At 38.3% G+C, this 24,411-nt stretch overlaps 2 protein-coding genes across 8 annotated transcripts; one reads left to right on the top strand and one right to left on the bottom strand.

Annotated features, from left to right (window-relative positions):
- Positions 1-554: 554 nt before the first annotated feature.
- On the bottom strand, positions 555-21,559 carry LOC101158947 (bromodomain-containing protein 4). Of its 5 annotated transcripts, none has more exons than XM_011478072.3 (19): positions 16,319-16,982; positions 12,440-12,821; positions 10,551-10,688; positions 10,324-10,459; positions 9,889-10,229; positions 9,390-9,773; positions 9,162-9,290; positions 7,321-7,551; positions 7,016-7,242; positions 5,990-6,312; positions 5,780-5,875; positions 5,311-5,697; positions 4,299-5,039; positions 4,104-4,210; positions 3,872-4,004; positions 3,663-3,787; positions 3,378-3,583; positions 2,990-3,245; positions 555-2,828 (listed from the first exon to the last, which is right to left on the bottom strand). In XM_011478072.3, the coding sequence occupies exons 1-19, from the start codon at positions 16,414-16,416 to the stop codon at positions 2,760-2,762; spliced, it is 4,509 nt and encodes a 1,502-aa protein (XP_011476374.1). In that variant the 5' UTR covers positions 16,417-16,982; the 3' UTR covers positions 555-2,759. The 5 variants fall into 5 exon arrangements, with proteins under 5 accessions (XP_011476374.1, XP_011476373.1, XP_011476375.1 ...); XM_011478071.3 differs by having other exon boundaries at positions 3,657-3,787; positions 16,319-16,981; XM_011478073.3 differs by lacking the exon at positions 16,319-16,982 and adding an exon at positions 21,454-21,559 and having other exon boundaries at positions 3,657-4,001.
- pet100 (PET100 homolog) lies at positions 15,862-24,064 on the top strand. 3 transcript variants are annotated; one of them, XM_020705234.2, is made up of 4 exons: positions 15,862-15,982; positions 22,770-22,856; positions 22,984-23,016; positions 23,656-24,064. In XM_020705234.2, the coding sequence occupies exons 1-4, from the start codon at positions 15,938-15,940 to the stop codon at positions 23,743-23,745; spliced, it is 255 nt and encodes an 84-aa protein (XP_020560893.1). In that variant the 5' UTR covers positions 15,862-15,937; the 3' UTR covers positions 23,746-24,064. The 3 variants fall into 3 exon arrangements, with proteins under 3 accessions (XP_020560893.1, XP_023813257.1, XP_004071409.1); XM_023957489.1 differs by lacking the exon at positions 15,862-15,982 and adding an exon at positions 20,720-21,223; XM_004071361.3 differs by lacking the exon at positions 15,862-15,982 and adding an exon at positions 22,475-22,600.
- Positions 24,065-24,411: the final 347 nt, after the last annotated feature.

The raw sequence follows: 24,411 nt of genomic DNA, 5'->3' as shown, positions 1-24,411 counted from the left end.
CTCGTGCTTTAAACGCTGAGGAAGAATATTTGTTTAAAAAAAGCAAACAAGTAACTATGAATCCACCATATAATTGTTAAATTACCAACAACATTATGTATCCTGTGTTAATTATAAAACATCTGTTCGGTTATATTAGCACAAAATAAATTTGAATTGAATCGATCAGAAATAGTAATCACTATTCATTAACAATTTTTAAAGGATGACAGAATATAATTATAACGGGTTGCACTGATTTGACTTTTAAACCACTGTAAAACATAGTAAATTGTTTTACAGATAAAAAAAAAGTATTGTAGCATGGCTGCAATTAAAACCATCTTTGTCCTGACTGGAGTATGACTGCAGTTAAAGGTTATAACCGCTAGAGGGCACACTATTCTACCAATCTCGTTTTTTAGGCTTTAAAACCTAAGGGGAAATAGATTTTTTGTGGTAGAAAAATCTACTACAGTAGGATTTTTTTTGTCTGTTCATAAATGTTTAAATAACAAAGCATAACCTGAGTGATAACAGACATTTAGCACAAAAAAGACAGCACCATTTCTTTCTTTTGACTTTCTAAAAAAAAGAGATGAGTTTATTCAATGATCATATAACAGACTTAATCAACAACCTCAAGGGACCATTCGCAAACCAAACAAACATTGAGGAACATGTTCAAAAAACAAACCCCCTGAAACAACAAATGTAACACAAAATAAAATACCTGAATAAAGCAAACTCCGGGCTGAGATCAGCACATTCTCTGAAGAACCATGGCACGGCAGGACCAACAGTTATGAGAAAAAAAAAGGCTTAAAAGGAATGAAGGTCTTTTTTTTTTTTAAACCGCTTCCATATCAGTCTAATCATAAAATTACATACTCAAACATGGTAGACATCATAAAAGTTATAAAGGTGAATTAGGCAATAAATGAGTCGTTTTGAAGTACTGTTTGTTTCTTTACTTTCTGCATCAACAGAAGGCTTATCTACACTAGGAACATGCCTCCCAGCACCAAATGCTGAGAAAGGATGAACAAAACCAACACAGTCATCCAACTTTACAGTCACGCTGACCAGACTCAAACACTAGTGTGGCAAAGCGGAAACATTTCTAGCTAAAACCTGTTCAGAGAAAAGGGGAAAGTAGTTGTCAGATGTGTACACCCATTGAATTCCAGCTAAAACTAAATTTAAAACCCCCCGAAACTTGACAATGGTTGTATTATAAAATGCTGGATTTTCTTTTTTTAACCACTTTTTTTTCTTTAAACAAACTCTTCTGACAGGCCTTTCCTCCCCCTGCATCCCACCCCCCCAAACTCCTTAAAGGTTTTTGTCTATAACCTCTCAAAGTGGTAAATAAGCCAACAAAAAACTGCAACACAATACAGGCACTGGAGAAACACTAGAATAGACGAGAGCAGAGGACGAGATATGTCCAGATTCCAGCCCATCTCCACTCCGACAATGTCTGAGAATAGAATTAGAATTCACATCCACTATTATCAAACAAGAACAAAGATATAAATTAAGTTTTTTTCAGAGTTTTCTGCTTGAACTTTTGTCATTTTTTTGCTTTTCTATTTTGTACTGTTACAGTGTGCCTCCTGGGAATTTATGGATCCGATGCTAAAACTAATTACGGTAAGATCTCAGTCTGGTCCCAGTAACGTTTGTTTCTTTATATTTAAACCAACCTATTTCAGGTAGCAGTGTGACTCCTTCCAACTTCAGGAACAATTCTTCATTTGAAGCACAGAGTGCGTCACCGATGGTCGGCCTGATTGTTGTAAACAGGACTGGAATTTCTCCACCATGACTTCCATCCCTGTGCCGTGTAGTGAAAGACTCAAACCACCAGCTCTCCCTTTTCTCACCAAACTCTTTCTGATGGATTTTCCAATGACAAAAACAAAGAGAGATGAAAACCAATCCCGTTTTCCAGAACGACTGGAGCAATCACAATGCATATATTTATATTCACATTTCTCCCCAACTGCGTTTTAAAGGAAGGCTTTTCCAAGAATGTCTGGTAATTTGGCATAAATCTCAGTGGTGGAGTGTCGGTGTGACGGCTCAAAGAGCCACGGTGGAAAAGAAGAGACCCAAAATAAACAATTACTGTAGCATTAGAAAATACTTTTTACAGTGGATACTATAAGATGGAAAACCTGTCTGCACTTTTCTATTTCTGTATGCAAATGTTATTGTTTTGTGCAGATCATAGAACATACTTGTCTGTTTAAGAAAAAGGTGTAAGGCAAACTAACTTCTCTGCCGAGAAATATACATGATTTACAGTATGCAAACTGACCTCCCCCTTAAAACTTTTATGTTGACTTAAAACAAGCAAATCCTCAAATAAAAGTCTTTTTCCTTACTTTCAGACATCTGGCAGTGCCAAAAGACATCTGCACAGGCCGTCAGAACATCAGAGCATTTTCCTCTTCATTGGGATGTTTCTTCTCCCACCCATGCACACATAGGAAATCAGGCAATGACTAAGGCAGCTGTGCCAACAGGGGTCCTTCTCTTGCTTTTTGGATTTCAGGCTAGCGGTACTAAATCCGTAAGAAAAGATCCAAAATGACGAGAATCCCTCCACGAGAGTTCATGAGGTCAAAGCGAGTCTGGACCACCAGAGTCCACAGCCCTTTGCGGTGAGTGGTCACCGGATCTGACCAAAAAGGAGCTTCACATCATCCGTCGCTTGAGTTTTTTTCCTAATTTTTTTAGTTTTTGCAGTTGTGTTTCATTTTTTCTGTTCTTCAAAACAGGTTCTCCTCAAAGATGGCCATCAAGTCACTTTGAAAATTCATGTCAATGGTTGCCGCCATCTGAAAAACAAAACAAATCAGTCTCTAATGAGCCCAAAATTTTAAGATGTTAGAGTCTAACCTAACTTTTTGTAACTGTTCATACACTTCTAAAGTTGTGTATGAAAGAAACAACTATTTCATATTTTCCATCTTACTGCAAACTTGACAGAATTTCTCACCGCTTCACGCCTCCTTCTCTCCTGCTCTTTTCGCCGCGCTAGCTCCCTCTGTTGGTCAAGAGAGTTCTGTGAGGAGGGTTGGGGTGGCGTGGGGGGCTGTGTGGATTGCTGGACCACAGTTGGCTGGGTCTCCTGCTGCACCTGCAGCTGCTGTGGTTGATGTAAAGGCGCCTGGACATGCGTCTGCTCCAGACGCCTGCGGGGCTCCTCGTGCACCCTTCTGCTCGGCTCCATCACATCCTCTTCATCTCGACCTCTGAAAAGCATTCAGATCAATTGAGCTGCTTGTTTGTAGCTTGACACAAATGACCAAATCAGAACATTTTATTGTTTGAAATCAGAAAAGATTTCTTGGTGATGCGGTAAACTGGTTTGTGGTTCCTCTTACCGCAGTTTGTCCTGCTCCCTGCGTAGTCTGTCCTTCTCCGCCTGCTCGGCCTGAGCCTTCAGCGCCTTTTCCCGCTCCTCTTTCTCCCGAGCGACTCGGCGGAACTGCTCAAAGCTGTCGCTGGAGGACTTCACCGCTGATGACGTAGTGGACGTTGACTTTTGTGCCAGGCTGGCCCACGAGCCCATATTCTTCAGTTTCACGTCCTGATGACACAGAAACATTACGGAATATATTCAAGAACATCATTAATAATAGTAAAAAAAAACTGTTACCCACCTGTACCTTTTTAGGGGCAGATGATGTCTTGGACTCATGCTTGAATTTGTCTTTGTCCTGAAGGGAGGCCGGGGGTCCACTCGGCTCAGATGTGCGGATGACAGGCCTTGAACTGTCTATGGACTTCACATCTGACCAAAGCAAACAGGTTTTTAATTTCCTCCGTGTTTCTGAATGGTTTTTGACAGACATGCTGAATGAGAGGAACCTCTTACTTTGCTGACTGGGCTTGCTTTCAGGATGTTTGTGGTGCTCTGGTCTCATTGCAGGGTTAAACTGTTCTCTAACCATTGGTGATGGAGGAAGTTTCTCCTCCTTGACTCCACCTTGGCTTCCAGAGGACCTCTGCTGGATATCAAGCGCACGTATTTAGAGTCAACACACAGTGACGGCCTTACTTTCAACCCTCGCCACAACATTTTTGAGCCAGCTTATGGAGGAACTAACCTTTTTGGGCTGCATGTTGTGAGGTGGAGACAGATGAGACACGGGTGGATACTGAGACATCTGCGGAGAATGCATCATGAGAGGGGATGGGTTGTCCCTTATGTGAGCTGTCAAGAAAGAGCAGGGAGTCAGGAACGTCCAAACATTAACGTGTTTGTTTGTACTAACAGGTCAACAGAATATCCTCAAACGGACCTGCGCTGTACGGGTCAGCTTTGATTGGTCGAGGGGAAGGCTGCTGATGCTGAATGATCTGCTGGGTTTTGCTGGGGGGCATGGAGGACTTGTTTTGGGACACTTGGGACAGAACAGAGTGTCCAGAACCCTGCTGGAAGTTGACTTGATGTGGTTGTGACGGCGGTTGTTGCTGCTGCGTGTGTTGTAGGTGGCGGCCTTGGTGTAAAGACATTTGTGGGGGAAGAGCCTGATGTAAGGATGTGGGCGGGGCCTGGGACTGAACGGGGAGCTGTGGGGGAGGCAGCGAAGTCTGAGAGGAGATTGGAGTTTGTCCCGGGCCGGACTGCAAAAGAGACGTCTGCCCTGGCTGCTGTTTCTGCGTCTGTCGAACCTGCGCCTGCAGCGACTGCAAAGTCTGCGGGGCCTGATGAGCCTGCTGCAACTGCTGCAGGTACAACTGCACTTGGTTAATAGGCGTAGTCGACCCGGGTTCTTCGTCGTCCTCCAACAGCAGCTGGGGAGGCTGAGAAGACAGCAAGCCTTGTGGTGTTAGTGTTGGGGGGGACAGGGGTCGTTGATGCATGGGCTGAGAGGGGTGTAAGAGTTGAGCTGGGAGCTGGTGCTGGGGGGGCGGCGCTGACTGGGGCTGGAGCTGCTGCTGTTGTGGTGCTGCAGGCTGCTGCTGGGGGGGCTTGGGATGAAGAGGGGCTGCCTTGTTACTCGGTCGAGAGGGCTGCTGAGGTAAGGAGCTGTGGAGGGCTAGCAGATCCAGAAAACACAAAACATGTTGATCTCATCCAATTCAGAAAGGAAACAGGAATAAAATTATAATAGAAAGGTAAAGTGAAAAAATCTAATGTGTTTATGGGGAACACATACATAAACACATCTGAGATATTGTGACCATGAAATAAAATGTTAGGTGTGCTTTACAAATATAATCTTTGTCCTGCAACAGCAGTAAAAACAAACAAACAACAAAAACAGGGTTAAACCAGTAAAAAACCAACATCTGCACCACTGCTCTTACCTGGGGAGGGAAGGATGGGATGCTGGTTAAGGAAAGGATGTGTCTCAGGGGAAACTGGCTCAGCTGAATGAGGATTTAAATGTGGTGGGGCGGGCGATGAAGAGTTTCCTGTGTTGTTCATCAGCAGGAGGGGCTGGTTGAACTGTGGAAGGGTCTCAAAGTTAGTTTCTAGTAGTTGGGAAGACTCTAGAGGAGCGACGGGTGGGGGCGCCATGAAGCCCTCTGGAGATGGCTGACGTTGCTGCTGCTGCTTCATCTGACTGCTGGGCTGAGGGGGCGGGACTTGAGGCGGGAGCCCAGGCTGAGCAGGGCCCATCTGAGCGTGAGGATGAGGCTTTTTCCCCTCCTTCATAGACGGAGTTTTCTTTTTCTGCTGTTTTATTGTTCCTGTAACAAAGACAATGGAGTTTTGTTTTAAAAAGGACGGTGACAAATCGACAGAGTTAAAGAGGAACGGGAACAGGCTCACCTGTCCCCTCAGCTTCGCTGTCTGAGCTGGAGCCACTACTATCTGAAGAAGAGCCAGCCTTCTTTGAAGTAGCCATGGATTCTACTGCCTTTTCAACTAAAAACAACAACAACATTCTGTTAATGGAATATCTATAACTCCATAATAAATGTCAAATTTTGTTAACTTGTTGATCATAAACAACCATCGTCACTTCAGTTGATGTCTAACCTGTTGTCTTTTTCTTCTTTTTGAGGCACGTAGACACATATCTCTCCAGTTCCCGCAGAGTGGAGGGCTTCAGTGTCTCAAAGTCGATCTCAATCTCATCTGGGTTTGAGTTTTTAAGCGAGGGCTCTCTGGATTGGATAATATGCACTACACGGCCAAGCTTGTCACCAGGGAGCTTGTTGATGTCCAGGCTTAGCTGCCTCTTCTCTTCATAAGTCATGGGTTTGCACTTTTCCCCAGTAACTAAAGACCCAAGTTCCTCCTCTAGGCTAGGAACTGGTTGAAGGCTGGAAGGATGATTGCTTTTCATCACCTCCTTTTTACTGCAGGGACCAAAAAAAAAGTTTTGTAATCACTTTCTAAACAAGGTTACCAATAATTTTTAATAGACGTTCAGAAATAGCTTTTAAAAAACAGAAATAGGTGAAAAGTTCCAGAAGTAGACGTCCAAAAGAAACACAGCTGTATTTCTAAACATGTAACATGCCTTATAGTCTGGTCTTTAAGTCACTTTTGCATTTGTTCCTAGAAATGCGAATACAACCACTTCCCCGTTCTGCTGGAAGTTCTCTTGTTTTAGCAGATGGACTATGTTGAGTTCAACAAATGTTGAGTTCTGTATAAACACGGCGGTCGGGCTAAACGCCGTCTCCTCCCTCCTTGCATGTTTGAAAGCTTGCCTGTGTGTAAACCAGCTCAGAGATGCACAAACACATTCAAGCTCTGCAGGCTTTGACCTTTGAACTCCCTGCTCTCCACCTGGTGGTGTGCAGGTGTCAATGATCTTACTAAAATTCAACGTTTTCAAATGTCTTTTATTGTTTATGGTGGTTGAGCTCTGGTGACTTTTGATTGCCTAAATTAAATAAAGAATAGAAGTTGAATTTTCTTTTAAATTCTAACTGACTAAACAGGTTTTCGCCAGGAAATAATTCTAATTGATATTCTAAAATGGTTTTAAAGTCAGTTCAGTGATTTTTTAAAGCAACACTACGATAGCAATAAGATCAAACGTTTTCAACTCACCTTGGTTTTTTCTTGGAAACAATTTCTTTGTTAATGTTAATCGTCTTTGTTTTCTTTGACAGCTGTGAAACAGGCGGAGGATCCTGGATCTCATCCACAAGACCCAGCATGCTGCTCTTTTTCTTATGCTTTTCTTTTTTCTTCTCTTTCTTCTCCTTTTCTTTTCTCTTTGGTTTGCTGGCTTGTGGTTGCGACAGGGCAGCCAACTGCTCATGGACAGCTTTCAGCTGTTTGGAGAGACGGCAACAAATCTCAGCAAAGTTTCAGAGAAGAACCAGGATCCTGAAACTACTTTGAGCACTTACCTGCTCCTGAAGCTCTGCCAACCTTTGAGCTCTCTCTTCTTCAGGGTCATCTGTAGAAGACTCAGACTCTGAGGAGGAGTCACTTGAGCTGTCTGAAGAAGAGGCAATATGGGCCATAGGGGGTTGAGGTTTTACAGGAGCGGGGTGGTGAAGACTAGGTGGTGGGACTGAAACTACATGTTTGCTCTCAGGCTCATCTGGCATCTTGGCAAAACGCATCTCAAAAACATCCTGGAAAACAACAATCACATCACATTTGATTTAATAAGGTCCCAAAGAGAGAAAAACAAAAAACAAGACACATTTAGAAAATAAAAGCTGATGAAAATTACAAGATACTGTGCTTGAAGCAAAATAACGTTTTAAAATACTACAATTAGACCTTTTTTAAAAATTAGCAATCATTTTCAAACTATCCAAAGACAGATTTTTGTTTTAGATTTTGTTGATTATTCATTTGACTTGAATTGTCACAAATATATTTAAAAAATAATCTATATTCTGACTAAAAGCCTCTACTAATATTGTTTTCTGATTCTAGTTTATTATTTCATAAAGGGATTTGTCTGATTTTGGCCATTTTAATGAGACTACATGGCATGAAATGTTATTTTTGTAAACAAAACTTTGTGAAACCTAAATTCTGGATTTCAAAATTAATTGGACTTTTTCTTAATGGCTTACAAGGCATCTTTGTTAGCATTAAAGCAAATATTTCTGCTGACCTAGAACCAAACCTGTCTCCAGCACAATAGAGGTGAGTAGCAAACTTTAATCCCAATTGTTCTAAAATGCAGAACAATGTCCTTTTCTTCACATAGATATAGTTAAGTAAACGTCTCGATGTTGGACAGCATCTTTTTTTCCCTTTTTCTGATTTCTTCAAATGTGTACATGTTTATTGCCAACTATGTGGGCATTAATGCTTGTATACATTTGTTGCAAAGATTTTAGTTTTTAAGGTGAGCTGTGTGCAATATTTATTTAAGAGAAGTGCCGTTTGAAATGAGCAGCAAGATGGGGATGTGAAAGGAAAAACTTTGCTAAATCTCTGCTGGTGCAAAAAGAGTTCATCAACTTCTGTCTTTTTGTTTTATAGGACAATCAAAAGGAAAAGGGAAGAAGAACCATCCATAAACAGAACAGACCAACATCTCTTCTTTGAGGTTTTAACGGTTAAAGTCACACACTACAGTGGATACATTTTCCGGTTTATCAGTTCACATTTGTGGCAAATCCGTAAGAATATTGTTGATCTCTACCACAAACAGCATGTTCAAGATGATTTGCTGAGTGTTAAGGTGATGGGAGGCCATTACATCGCCACTACCAACTTCTGGATAAAGTTCCTAAAAAGACAAACACTCGAGTTTGGGAGTTTTGTTACACAGTTTGGCTACTACGTTATAGAAGTGAAGGTTTGCGATTCACTGCAGCATCTAATCTCAATTTTTCTCTTTGTTTATATCGTCTCAGACAAACCTCGTTTTTCTTAAATGAGATTGATGCCATCTCCCGTCATCATACAACCAAAAATGTGACTTGGTGTAGCCAGAAGGATAATGCTCGTTTTCCCAGATGTACTGTCATTATTTCAGCACAAGTTCAGCAGCAACAGCTGCTTTGCTGCTCATCCCACGAGTGCTTTCCAACTACAGATCCATCTTCAGGGAAGAACACTGAACATCCTCCAAACCAGTACAGATATCTACTTTTACTGCAATGTATTTCCCTTTTCTACATCATTATCCAGGTCAAACAAATGACAAAATCAAAAATCTATATTTTGTATGGCTCTGTAGATCTTTAACCTCAAAGAAAAACAGATGTATTCGACTTACCTGTAGTTTGCGTGCCATGGCTACTACTTCATGGTCTGGTGGATTGTATTTGTAGCAGTTAGAAAACATTAACCGTACATCAGCTGCAAACTCCTGGGGATCCCGGTATTGCCTGTTCTCCAACTTGGCCTAATTGACAAACAAGGTTATAGATCACTTTGCATTATGCAAAAATACTTTTCCCGACATCTGTTTAACTCCTGAATAGAAATGCTGTTTTGGACACACCTTGATGGTGCTGAGGTCCATTGGATGTTTAATGATGTCATGATAATCATGTAAACCAAGTGCATCCACATCAACAGGTTTGTAGAATGGCCAGGCATAGGCAGCATGCTTCTTGGAAAGCATCTCCCTAACCAGAGCAGCGCAGTAACCAAGCTGATCCTGTGGTCTAGGACTAAGACCTCCACTAGAACTACCCAGTCCTGTCCCCATGCCTATGTGATGCTGAGAGTCTGGAGCATCCTTCTTCATCAGTTTTGTGGGCCTGGTACTTTCCCGCCTTGGTAGCGTCTTCCCGGACTTTGATTCTGCTGGTGAGGATTCATTCAGTTGGTCATTTGCCGTAGGTGTTGTCGTATCTGCTTTCCTTTTTTGGCTCTTTCTTTGCTGGTAAGCAGGAAATTCATCAACAGGAGGGAAACGACCAGAAAAGAAAACAAATCAGTGTTTGATTAATATGTGCTAGCTTCCACAAACAGTTTAGTACATAAATCACACTCACTTTGGTCATAGTTACAGGAGTTTGCAATATTGGAGCAGGCCCCTGGATGGAGGCAGGGGGAAGAGAGGTTTGACCAGCGAGAGGCACAGAAAGTAGGTTAGGAAGCTGGGGAGCACAGTCCAGTTGACTCATTGAGTACGGAGCTCCGAGCTGTGGTGCGTGGCTCGGCAACGTTGAGGGCACATGGGGTGGCAGGGCCTGCAATAAAGGCTGGGGAGGTAGTGAAGGCGGGCCCTGCAGTGGTCCTCGAGACTGCGGAGGTGTAGGCAGACTCGACAGACCACGTGTTTGAGGGGTTGTAGATGGAGAGTCGATGATGCCCCCTGGTTTCAAGTTTAGACCTTAATGTTACAACAGTAGAATGTAATTTGGACATCTCCCAGAGACATTTGAAGAAAAAATATCTGAAATAGCAAAAGTTGGCACGCTGCTTACCACCGTCTCTCCGGCCCCGTCCACGTCCTTTTCCTGTCATGACAACGATTTCTATTTCTTCTTGAGGCATTTCGGAAACTTTCTGCAGGAACACCTTCTCCAGAGCCTCAGCCATTAAAACTATGTCATCTCCAGGCTGCAAGAGGAGACCATATTTTTTTACCGAAATGCGCTCATCTAGAACTAACATTTTATAGCAACTGCTTCTTTAGTGTGTGACCCCTTACCTTGTTGTATATATAGCAGTTGGTAAACATTGTGTTAAAGTCTTGGATACATTCTTGAGCATTCCAGTAGTAACTGTTCTCGAGTCGTTTCTTGATAGTTCCCAAGTCCATAGGAGTATGGATTATTGTATAATAGTCCTGAAACATCAAAGGCAAACGTAGACCTTATAGAAAGTGAATCTATATGACAAAATGGTTTTTATTCATTTTAAACATTAACTGGGTTAAAAAAAACTAATCCTGGACTTTTGCATTTAAAATAAAATAAGGAATTAAGACTTTTCTTCTTAAGCGTGCAAATATTGAAGAATTCTTAAAATTTCACAGTAAAAAATATGATCCAATGTTATAAATCAATGACTACTAAGCAGTGAGCCAATAATCTGGACTACCAATTTTTGTGTCCACCATGTGATTAATCTCATTTTTTACAGTTGGTCCTTGTTGTTTAAGAAAACTGTCAATGTTTATACTGGTATAACAACTTTTTAAACAAACACTAAGATTAATTTTTCACTGTTTATCGATTACATAATGTTTAGTAAAACATTATGCTCCATTAAAGCAAAACAACACAACACTGCATTGCTGTGATATTAACATTAATACTAAACCTACAACTTAGGTCATATGGCTTGCCACTTCATAGTAAATGATTCCTATAAAATCAACAATGATCTAGACTAGTGAGTTGTCCACAACCTTTTTCAACCTTTTGCACTGGTTTAATGTCAGGCGAACTTTTCTTGGACCAGCCTGTATGAGGCTGAAGCGGATGTCCAGTTGGTTTATATTTCAGCCTCCAGTTTCTCTTAACTTTAGAAGGTGAAGTTTGTCTTCATCTGTCAAATTTCTGCAACTGGTTTAAACTGCATTTGTAAACTAGATTTTGTGTAAAAATCATTATATTGTGATATAGATTTTCCCATAACCCATAACTGTCAGAGCAATAAAAAAAAAAACAAGAAAGAAATAGACGCCAACTTCAGCCACGTCCGACTTTAAAAGTGAGACGGAAAAATGCGGAGAGAAAAAAGGGTCACTAAAACTAGTCTTTTCTAAATATAATGAACAAATGTAAATCCACGGTTTGCACAACTTTATTAGCAGCATCCTCGTGACATTATACATCCGGTTGCTGAATATCATGCATAGAGGGCTTGGTGCGTAGGACCAACTTTGTTAATAAATCCATATTTAGAGTAAAGGCTCCTGGTTATTGTCTGTTAAATACAGCTTTTTTTCTTCGACGTCAAAGGCTCTTCTTCTGTTTCCTCACTGTCTCTTTTCTGTGAAAATAAACTTTCCAAAAATGTGCGTTTTTTTGTTAACTTTACTCCCTTGGGGGTTTCAATTTAGTGGTCGGTAGCCAATGTATTACCGGCACGTGACCGAGCGACTTGACATGCGTCAAGAATGAGTCACATTTGGAGGGGAGAATCCATTGTTTTTTTTAAATAAAACTCCTATCAGATTCAGATTATAAATTAAACAGAAAAATTGTAGGCGGTGTTTTGCTCTCTGCAGCCCGGTATCAACTGACCCATAGGCCGGTACTGGTCCATTACCCCAGAGTTGGGGACCACTGATCTAGACTATTGTAAATTGATTTTATGTCCATCAGGGTGTCTGGAAAATCTATCAAATGTTGAGTTTTGCCTTTCATGTGACATTTATAAGATAACTACTGATTTGTGAAACTCTCTTTTGGATGACCAAATAAAGTAGTTTCAAGTACCCCGTGGGCAGTTTGAGAGGTGAGGCTTTCAGTGCAAAAGCTCCAGATTCAATGACCACAATTGATAGATTTTAACTAAATAATAGTTAAAAGTTTAACAATGTAAACATGATCATGTTTTTAATGCAGTTCACATACTGACAGTACTTACAGGCAAGTTGAGTTTAATTGCATCCACTGGTGCTTGAAAAGGCCAGGAAAAATGGTGTTTCCACAGAGCTTTCACCACCACTTTAAGGAGGTACTGCAGCTGATTAGTCTGGCGCTTTGGCCTGTTGGGGTTGATGCACTCTGGAGGTGGGGGGTTGCCTCCCTGCTGGGCCTGCCCCTGACCGCTGCCCGACATCTGTGCTGTTTCCAGGCCGTCCCCCATTCTGAAAGGTAGGGGTGTGGGTTCGGGCCCTGGAGAAGAAGCTGGAGCTGGAGCAGAAGCAGGGGCAGTGGTGTTGGCAGGACACCAGTTTAGTCTTGGCCCCGACACAGACTCCACTGACAGAGCACCACTGATCCCATTGCACTCCTCACTGGACTCTCTGGACAGAGGAAACAGTGGCCCATCAATCACATGACATTAAACACATCACAGACTAACTCCAGGACATGATAGCAAAGTCACTAAATTCTTCTGTTCAAATACCAGCTTTATCTGACATGCTTTCCAATGAAATGTGTTTCTGTAAAAGAAAACAAAAATTCAGAACAACCCTAGTGTGAAGTGATTTAGAATCGCAGGATTAAACCACGATAAGATTACATCATGTGGAAAAGTGGTACAATGTTTAACTTAGGAACATTTGAATTCAATCCTTTAGTTATGATGGTTTTAGATCTTATACATTTTTTTACTAAGTCAGAAAACAAAGCTAATTCCTAAACGATAAAATATCTTGCCTGAAGTCAATTGGACACATTTAGTGTCTAAGTATTTTTAACACAGCTTTGAGGTACAGGTCTATACATATTTTACATTTGTTTTCAGGCATGTAGATGGACAAACTCAGGAAAATAAATGGCAAAAAAGGGCATGAACTCTCATGTCTTTGATGCTTAAGAAAGACGCAAAGACATGGAAAAAAATCCCTAATAAAGTTGATCAACAAACCAATGCAGAAAACAAGTTAGTCTTGTATCACCGATACAGGAAAGCAAACAATAAGCATGCATCTGTGACTAATCAGAATGCTGATGAGTCACGTTTCACCTCATGATCAATCCCTCAAAGTCTAGAAAGCTACGAAATCTATTGCATGAATAGGGAAAAAATGTAGAAAAAGAAAGCATTAGTCCAATTCAAATACTTTTGGGTGAAAGCAAAACATACCCAATAGGATCGTTCTTATGTAATGAGTCGGTGTCCTGTCAGGCCAAATTTTTTTTGATATATTCTGGTGTGCTTTCTAAGGGGGGCCTGAAGTGCAAATCATAAATCAATCACTAGACGTAAAAATATTCAAAAGTTCACAACGGCAATTAAAAAACAAATACAAAAAAAAAGCATTACATTTTATAAAACAAAATGAAATTCCAGAAAATAAAACCTAAAATATAAAAACATTTAAAAAAACAAAAGTAATTTCCAGAAAACAAAATGAAATGTTTAAAAAAAAAAAAACACAACGAGAAACGGGAAACTGTACAATGGGACATTTCTGATTGGATGATGATCTGTAGTATTGCTTCATGTCAAATACCTTTGGTTTGAAATGATGTTTTAATGTCATCATCCAATCAGCGATGTCCCGTATGTCGTTTTTTAAAATTTCATTTAGATTTCTGTAAATTACTTTTGCCTTCCGAAATGTATTGTTCTTTTTTACTGAAAACTGGAAAAGGTATGTACTATGGGACATCACTGATTAGATGACGACATTAGTCCATCATTTCATCTGAAAGGTTATTTGGCATGAAGTGATATCATCATCCAGTCAGCTATGTCCTATAGTACCTTTTCCGGTATCTCATTGAGGTACCGGAAAAGGTAAGTTTTCTGGGAAGTCAGTGTTTTTTGGCTAATACACTGGCAGTGCACATTGAATACTAGTGGGATTTGACTGAGACTGAACTGTAGCAGTCGCATTAAGTGCGGAAAACCCCATGTGGAAATGAATCGGCTGTTCAGGAGCCCAACTTTGTTCTTTAACAAGAACAAAAGAAATCAACTTGCTTACTTTTCTGCACAGCTTTTTTCCTTGCCTTGCTCAGCCACTAGTTTACGCCAGTTTACTTTTCTAACGCAAGTGGAATGCATCTGACTCATATCTGCAATCTGCTGTTTGCAGCCCCAATTCAGTGGCCAACTGCACCACAGTTTGGGGTAAACAGCTTTTTACCTAAGACCATGGTTTAAAGCATTTAAACAACAAAAACAATAAAAACTATTTACAGGTGTCTAAGTTGCAACCAAAGGGTTTATGTCTAAAAATATGCAGTCACAAACATAAGAGGTCAAACTATTTGAAGAAAAGACTAAATATTTTTTTCACATGTCAAACAGCAGTGGTTTGAAATCGTTTCTGTAGTTCTTTTTTTTCTTACAACTTAATGATCAAAATAGGCTTTTCTTTCTTTGCTTTTTGATTTCCATCTTCCAGATTTTAAAACAAAGGCAAAAAACACTATGTTGAAGCTACTGGATAAAACACATTTTTTTCACACTAGCTAAATTTGTTTTGTTTTCTCTTTAATAAAAACATTGAATGAAAAAAAGTCCATGAGAGCCTTTTAAAACACATAAATAAAAAAGAAAAAAACGAAACTGTGCTTTCTCCATTTGCACTGCTTGCTGTTTATATATTTACTACTGAGGCCTGTAGAGTATGACAAAGTTTTGTTATAGATGGGATAACCCTCATCAGGATGACCAAAAACTTTGAAGGAGTTGAGCTTAGCATGAAATGCTCAACTCAAAGGTTTTAACAAATTGATCATATTTCAGACAAACATTTGAGTTTTTTAACTTTAGCGTAATATTTGGCAAAGATTAGTGCTACCAATTGTAGTTTTGTAATTGTCAACCTTGGTGTTGCAGAGTGTCAAACTTTGATTTAAACAGTTCTGCTCCATGTCAAGTCAACTTTCAGGTTAGCTTTATAGCTGTAGAAAAAAGCTCCAAGGAAATTAGGCAGATAAGGTAGTTTGTAGATGACCTGAGGGCATAAAAGTTGCCTTGTGTCAAATAATCCCAACAATTATTTGTCCATAGAATGTTCCTTTTAAATCCTCAAATAATAAAATTCTAGTTTTGCAAGAGTGACAAAAATCAAAAGTAACCACCTAAAAGGAAGGCCAATTGTGCGTATAACCTAGTATCAAGAAAAACCAAACAAATAAATGAAATGGGGTCATAACTCAGATCTTTGTTTTCATGTTTCACATAGTTTTTTTTTAAATACACAAAAAACAAAAAGTGATTTCTAAATGTTTGTTTCCGTAACTCAGTTTAAACTTGCAAACAGAGTTTCTCTTGTACTGAAATATAAACTTGACACAAGAAAGCATGTGAGCTCAAAAGCTGACTCAAATAGACGAACCATGAGTCAGGCATATACAGGAAAAAAACAATCACATCCGCTCCTAACAGTTCCAACCAGTTAGAGTAAACCCAACCCTCCCAACAGACATTTCTAAGGCTGCCACACGCACAGTACCAATGTTTTTTTGGAACCCTCCCACCAACATCAGTTCTTCCCAGAAGGTAAGTCTGTGGCTTCAGGCTTCAAATATGGAATTTTACTATTCCCACGCTAACAGAACTTTTATCCAATACAACATAATATACAGAATTATTCTTAAAGTACTGAAGAAGTACAATAAACTGAGATGAACCAAGTTAAAACACAACATTGTGCTAACCACATGATGGTCTCAAGAATCATGACCGCAGGCTGTCCTAAACTTTTTTTTCTCATGGATTATTGAATAAGGGCTCACATTAACTTTACACGTTTTATAGAATAGGTAAGATTATAGAAGATTCTTTTTTTTTTAATTAAATGTATGCAGGTGAGGCTGCTTCACTTCGCAGTATTACCTTTTCACAGAGACTGAATGGGCAATTTTCTCCAGAAGGGCATCCAGTTTTTGAAAATCCAACAAATCGTTCGACTTGGCGTGCATCTTGTAATCCATTCAAGAACTCCAATAAATCAGAAACCAACCACAGGGGACGAAAGCTCAGAAAAGTGAAAGAAAAATCACACAGAAGTTTCTGTTTCCTCCAAAACACCCAAGATTTTTCCACAAGCTTCAGTGTTTGCGCTAAAATCCCACGGAAACTGGTGTGTAATCCATGAAAGACAAAGTAGAGTTTGAGCGTCGCCGTTTCATGAAAGAAAAAACTCCCTAAAAATGGGGTGTCCAGACAGGGAGGAAAGGCTGTCGGACCTACAGCAGGCAGGCTGTTAGCTGTGTGAACCGGTCTTCTCTCTACCCCATCCCCCTCTCAGCAGTACAACAGCCCAGTTGCCACAGGCTCTTCGTTCCATTGTGCTTCCTCTTCAGGGCCTCTCCAGACAAAGTGGACACAAGGCGCAAGCAAGAGGTAGAAGAAAAAACGAGATCAAATTGAAAGTAGGGAGTAGATTCCGATATGGTCCTAGAGAAGAACTTTATTTTTCTAGCTCATAGTCTGGCTCTTACTCTAGCGCAGGCAAACCAGCATGCAGTTACTCAACAGTAAAATATGGCTCTGCCGCTTCCTCATTCAGCAAGCCTCTGCCCACACACCCCTCCCTCCCTCCTCCAGGGCTTGCTCACTACTCCCTCCTCTCCTTTCCCATCCAAGCTTGAGTTTCTTGCTCTTTATGGCTCTATGTTACACCTACAATACCACACCCCCTTTCTGAGTCCATTTCATTATGCTCCACCCCCACACTCTCCTCTTTTAAAGTTATCCTCCCATCGGTTTCAGGAAAACTCTCTCTCACTCACCTTATTATGTATGGTGGCTTAAACCCTCCAAAATGAGAACATTTCAATGGTATCAATTAAATAATTTTTCACAAACTAATTTTGAAGCTTGAAGAAACAAAACAAAAACTCAAAAAACTGCATCACATATTGATTAAAACAATTTATTGAAGAAATTATTGAACAGATGTAAATATTTACAATGATAGCAATAAGCAAGAAAAAAGAGCTAACAGGTAAAAACATAAAACAGAGAAAAAAAGGTTAATATTTAACTCGCAAATTGTATATTTAATAAATTTTGACTAAAGGTTTTGTTCAATTTAATTCATTTGAACAAGATTTATCTTTATTCATTTCCACAAAGTGAATCTCCACTAATTAAATCAACTATATTTTAATCAACTTTTGTATACTCTTTTTACCATTGGAAACAAAAATAGATTAGATATTAGAATTTCAAATATTATCAAGGACGTCCTAATTTCTTTGTGTAAGAGTGCAAAACTGAACTACCAAACCATGTAAAGGCATCACTTTGCTTTCCATAAAGAAATGAACTGAATAAAGTTCAGTTGACCATTTAGTCCTCCTCTATTTTACACAACATTAGTTTACATTTATATTTTTTGTTTATTGCTAATCACTTTACAATGTTAATTTTTCCATGTTGGGAAAAAGTTCTGCTAAAGTTCTGCTGAAGCAACTTAGTCTGAAGTTAGGGGACGATGAGAACCTTATTAAAGTGTAAAATACGTGTGCATGTACATAGATTGACTAGATTTTGTGGGTACAAAGCTGAAAGTGACTGTACAGAGAGAACAGCAGGATTAAAATAAGGCATTAGTCCACCCTAAAGACATTAAATGAATGAAATGTAAAGCAAAGAATGAGCACAAGGAATGTGGTGCTCTTTGAGCAAATAAAACAGGCTACAAGTCTTAAAGATGCTCTATCATTTACTATGCATAAAGTGTTAGCTGTTTTCTATGGTACGAGCGCTAAAGCTTTGGCCTTTGCAGCGCAAACCCAACAACTGATCAGCCTATTTCTGGACTGATGATAGCCGACAATGCCCTTGCAAGAGGGATCGACGATGGCATACAGACAGTGGTGATGGCTGTCAATGTCAGCTGCCCCAGAGTGCAGCAGCCTGGATGTGGAGAGGAAAAGAAGCGCCAAAGAGATGTGAACAAAGAAATGTCCGACATAAAAATTTTTACTTCAGTAAAAAGGGAAAAGAACTGGATTAATATAGATGTTTAACAACAGCTTCTATTTTAGTCTAAAAAAAGCTGCTTATGCAAAATGTCTCAATTTTCTTTGCCTTAGGTTCTCCAAAGCACTCACATGAGTGAATAAGATGTGCTCTAAGATTTTATGTTCTAAGTATTGTTTAGGCCTGTTGTTTAACTTGATATGTCACCAAAAACTATTTCTGAAGTCTAGCAGAACAACTTATTTTTGCTTGGTAGAGCCAATAATGCTTGTACAGAGGTAAAATATGTTATTTTCATCTGTGATGCTCTCTTGAGAAAAACATCCACAGAAAGTAATGTAAACTTTATGGGGGTCCTGGCTTTCTAATAAGAAAAGCTTGAAAAAAAAACAAAAACTAAACAGTGGCCTGCAATGACACCAGGCGTTGTTGCTGAATGTTGCAGCACCAAAATGTTTGTGAATTTTGTCATGCGTACTTGCTCAGATGTCTTAAGAAACTATTTAAACCATTTTATAGGTAGACAGAGTTAACAGTTAGCTTTTTGGCATCAATTTGCATTTTGGTTCACTTTACAATTACTGGTACAAAGCCCATTGAGATGATAGTTGCTGTGAATGTGGGCTATACAAATAAAACTGAATTGAATTAAGCTTTTGACTGATAGCTTTTTAAAAATGAAATTATTGTCTTTAAATTATGTTTGATAAGCATTACATTTATAAGATATTTCATATGGTGTATTATGTCTTTGCATTGCATTTTTTCTCTGTTTTTTTTATCGTTTTCCTTTTATCATATGTATGCTTGTATATGTAAGCACACTTTATGGTATAATGCTGAGATTCACTTTTATATTGTATCATTTATGGTTTCTTACCATTTGGACTGTACATCTCATGTATTTGTTCTTAATAATAAAGTGATAATGTTAATGAATAATAATAAGCAATACTGAAAAATGTACTAGGAGGATTCTGTTTAAAATTTACAGTTGTATATAAAACATTTCTCTACAACACTAATCTGCCACGATTCTCAATGAAAAATCCTATTCTGAAAAGAAGTAAAGCATTACTACAAAGAAATGATTTAGTTGTTAAGACTAAACTCTGATACCTAATTCAAGCCTTAATAAAAAGTAACATGTCTTGGAAGACAACACATAACATCATAAAAAATTTAAAAAAAAAGTCACCAATAAGCCTTATAATCGAAAAGCTAACTAAGATCAAATTGATATAAAAAAAAGAACAAGCATCATTGTGTACATTTTTTTAATTACATAAAATGCCATAAAATGTCAATTTCTGCCATCCTACAAAGTAGATGACATTTTAAAATATAAATATAGAAGCTATGCCTGTTAAGAAGAAAAATGTTTATATTATATGTTTATATTATTTCCATAATATTATATATAATGCACAGAATAAAAGATGAAAACTATGTAGTAGTTTATTTTGTTTGTCTGAGGTGACCTAATGTTATCAGATGAATCACAGTGCATTTGTGAAAGCTACTGTGGGCAGCACATGTAACAACACCACCATGTGTGACAGAGGAAACTATTTTTAAATGTTGCATTACTTTTTTATGTTTAAGACAAGTTGTATTTTTTTAAGACAGCAGGCAAAGCAATTTAAAGTGCAACCAATTGCCTTGTTGAAAAGGGACCACTCAAAACCAGGCCAAAGATGTTGTTACCATAGCAACAAACCCAGAAAATTAAAAAAAGGGACACTGCCATTCTAGAATCTTAAAGAATGAGTCTTTTTTTTTTTTAAAATTAAGGTGCATTGGTTCAAAATATAATTGTATTTTGTGTAGTTGCTTAGATCTAGCGAAGTCTTGTGCACATATATCAGTTTTGGTTTGATGTTTTACCCACCGTATGGTTATCCCACACTATTTGAATGTATACATATGATCATGCATGAATATTTTGTCATATAAACACAATCAAAGCTATGAAAAAACACCAAACTGCATACATTTGCAGTTTTAAGAGTTTTATTTAGGAATTTGCTATAAAACAATGCAGGACATATCTTTTCTGTGGTGTGTTCTAAGTAAATCACAAACAGGCAGATGAATTTAGAAGCACCATTTGTCTTCATGAAACACTTTGTATGACTGCATTAGTCGGACTTTCACTACATTCATGCTTAAAGCTTAAAGAAACAATGGCTGAAGTCTGTCAACAGGGAAAACAGAGAGCCTGGGACAGTTGTGAGCCTTGGCAAAAAAATATCTGACAATGCTGGATGTCAATGCTTTGTAGAAGTGAAACTGTCTCATTCTTGAAGCAAACAGAACATACTCAAAACTATTTTACTTGAAAATACGGCATTCTTTTTGCTGGGGGAGAAAACGCTGAACTGATGACTGCGGGCTATCGACCATCTTCTAGGAGGCAAGACCCTAATATTAGGCCACCTGGTAGTCTGCTGCCTTGGTTTAGCACAGTAGACGTGCAGTGGTTAGCGAAACAGAAATGTAACAAAAACATATTCTGAAACGCCGTAACGTAAAAAGGCCGAGCCACACTGATATAATCAGACATTCAGACATATACTCTTAGTTAAACACTAAACTGACTGCATTCTTACCGACACAGGCTCAGTCTGAGTGTGTGTACGCCATCATCCCCGTGACGGCGTCACCGTCTCTCACAACAACACCAGACCAGCAAACAAGGAAAATGCGCTCAATGTGTGGCCATTTTATCATTTGATGGCTAATATATTCCTGAAATAGTCATTTCGGCAGATGAGACAACCAATCAAGGTCGACCAAATACTCACTGTATGTGACGTTATTGTGTTTTTGATAGACAACTGCAAACTAGCTGTAGCTAGCAAGCTAGTTATCCAGATAGGCCGCCGCACTACTAGAGAACGGTCTCCGTGGGCATCGGGCATTTGTACTACCGTCGATGTTTTTACGTTAGTGATACTTTGTCATCGGCACTACATTATCTTGGTGTACCCAGGCAACACAACTGGCAGAATAATGCTGGAAACAACGGCGTTTACCTGAGTTTATTAGACTGCCAGGGCGCGCGGGATCTTTCTCTCCGACGATCCTGAACACCTCTTGATGTCACGATGACGTCAAGCGCAAATTCTGACTTCAGTACACCAGCTGCGTCTCAAATGACTACAAATTCTAGGTAGATCTTTTGGGCTTTAAAAAATAATATCCTTCCCATATGAAAAAAGAGATGAAAAGTAATTGCAGCTTTCTTAAAATTTATTTTTCTCTTTCTTTTCTTATTTGAAATATACCATTTGTAAGAAACAAATGACTCAAAACCTCTTTTCGTGTTCATGTTTTGATTAACATTGGGTATAAAAGTAAATGTGATATATTTTTTCCATCGACTTCTTGTTGCAATCAATTTTAGGTGTCCTTGTAATAATATAGCCATTATTGTATTTGTAAGTGTATAAATGAAATCTAAAACTCTGTTTGGTGTAAACATGCTTGTAAAACTATTAGAATTTGTTCTTTGCACTTTTAAAAAAAATAATCTAAAAATAATTTAACCGTTGATTTGTTTTATTATTTGTGAATTTGTTTGATTACATGAGGTATTATATTGTTCAATTTTTGTGGGCGTTGCATCATTTATTTTTTGTTTGTTTACTTTGTGTTGCGTATAGAAAACACATAAAAAGATAAATGTTCCGACTTAAATCTAAACCAGTTTGTTTGCCATATGTAACTTCAGGGGGGAAAAAAACAAATACACGAAAATATAACGTTATACGGTCATCGTCTATGCTAACAGACCGATTGCTTATATTACACATGTATATACAGAATTATATAGATATAGATGCATTTACATATATGCTGCTACAAAGCCCCCTCAGTGGATAGCGGCGGAATTTCAGGGTCGTAAAGTAAAAAAGAAAAAGAAAAAAATGACATGTTGCCTTAAAAAAATCAGAATAAAATTGGATCAAAACGATAAGCAATAAAGGACAAAATACGCAAATTTCTAACTAAAAAGCTGTTTCATGGATATCCTCATTTGCGCATGTGTCAGGACTTGTAAATGATTGGATACCCAGAAACCCGGAAGTAGTCTGAAGGTCTTTGGTTATGTCAGGGTAACATTTACTGCTGCTGCGAATCAGTTTTCAAAAGATGGGTGTTAAAATTGAGGTTTTCCGAGTAAGTATTAATTAAAACACAGATGTAATTGTTTGTGTTTTTAGGAAGCCTAAATGTGTAAAATGGCAACATTCGTTTTTGAAATCCATTTAGCCAGTTTCAGAAATTTTACCTTTCGCGTTTTGTTTTCAGCTAATATCATGATGATCTGTTGTTGTTGTTTGAGCAGATGATGCTGTATTTGTCTTTTCCTGTGGCCATGTTTTGGATCTCAAATCAAGCAGAGTACTTTGAGGAGTACATAGTAAAGAGAAAAGTAAGTCTGTTTTATTTAGCTATAAAAATTTAGGAATATATTCTCGTTGAATGAATTCTCGTTTTTTGTCTTTATTAATAATTCTTAATTGTCCTCTTTTACTGAATGTTTTTTTTATTGTATCCAGAGAGAAATCTTCCCCCCTGGTGAGGAGTTAAAGGTATGTGTAAAATAAAGAGCATAGATACCGTTTTTTCCCCTCTGTTTATATTTTTCTCATTAAGGCAAGAAAGCGTGATCATATAGATTATTTTTTACACATAAACTATTAACAGTCCTTGCATAGATGCCAAAGCTTTTGCAGCACACACAAAGTGAAATGAAAGTTAAATAAAGTTGAAAACATTTTTTTAATAAAACAATGAAAAGTTGGACTTTAACATTAAAAAAAGCAACGTTTTAAACATTGACTTTAATGGAAGTCTGAGCTCATTGCAGCAACAAAACAGAAATAAGCTTCATTCGGTTTAGTTCTAAGTGTTGTTCTCCCAGTTGATTGCTTCTGCAGATCTTAGAGCCTTGTTTATTTTGTGGAGAGTGTCTAGTTCCTACTCAATTTATTGTTTTATAAACTTTAAAATCAACTATCTGTTTATCTGGTAGCCAGATAAACATTTGTGAGGAGTCATGCTGTCAATATTGCTTCAAATGATCATACTTTGAAATATTATTTTTAAGTGTTCTTAGCTTATCGAGTAAGAGGTAGCATCTTAACAGGTAGCATCTAAAGTGCATTATGTTTGAAAACAGATTAATATCACATTGGATGATCGAAATGTTTTTGTTTTTTTTATTTCAGAGGAAAGAGCTGGAAGACTTCAAGGAGCGAATGCGTGTCAGAAAGGAGCAGCGAATGTTAAAGACTTTTGCTGTGGACTCTGAGAATTGATGATTGCGAAAATTGTAAAAATACAGGGATTTCTCATAACAATAAGGTTACAGGGCAATAATAAGGCATGGTCAAAACGGGAAAATCAACACAGACATCCATGTTCTAAAGAAGTTCTGGACATTTTCATACTTCACCCAATATTAAGGATGTATTTCAATTATATATATTTTTTGCAAGATTTCTTTTAAGTGACTAATATTTTGTTTCTTTAAGATTAACTGATATAGTTTGCTGTCATGAAAAAATTAGCTGCTTGTGATGTAACAATGTCTTGTTTTTTAATGGGAGTAAAGTAAAACACAGCAATATTGTTGGATTCTTATTTTATTTTTATTAGTTTCAATAACTAAATATTTGTTACTCAAGTAACCTACCTGGTACTATTGACATGTTTGTTGTCAAAATAGGAAAAAAAGTTTTATGCCAGCTTGGGGTAGTATTATTCTATTATACATACAGAGGCTAATATAGATTAATTCATTGCTGCAATGCTACCCAAAGGTCAAAACATATAATCTTCAGAGACACTTCAAAGTATCTTAAGAAGTTAAAACCATTATCAAATAATTTATTTTTCTAAAGTCATTCATATTTCACAATTTCAATGCATTATTGAATTAATTTATTTATGGAAAATTAAAAATGCAGCTGGATGGCTTAGTT

This window comes from Oryzias latipes, chromosome 8 (genome assembly GCF_002234675.1).
Source record: "Oryzias latipes chromosome 8, ASM223467v1".
In the NCBI taxonomy this organism is placed as follows: Eukaryota; Metazoa; Chordata; class Actinopteri; order Beloniformes; family Adrianichthyidae; genus Oryzias; species Oryzias latipes.
The sequence above is the reverse complement of the archived record's forward strand: the minus strand, read 5'-3'. Positions and strand labels throughout refer to the sequence as shown.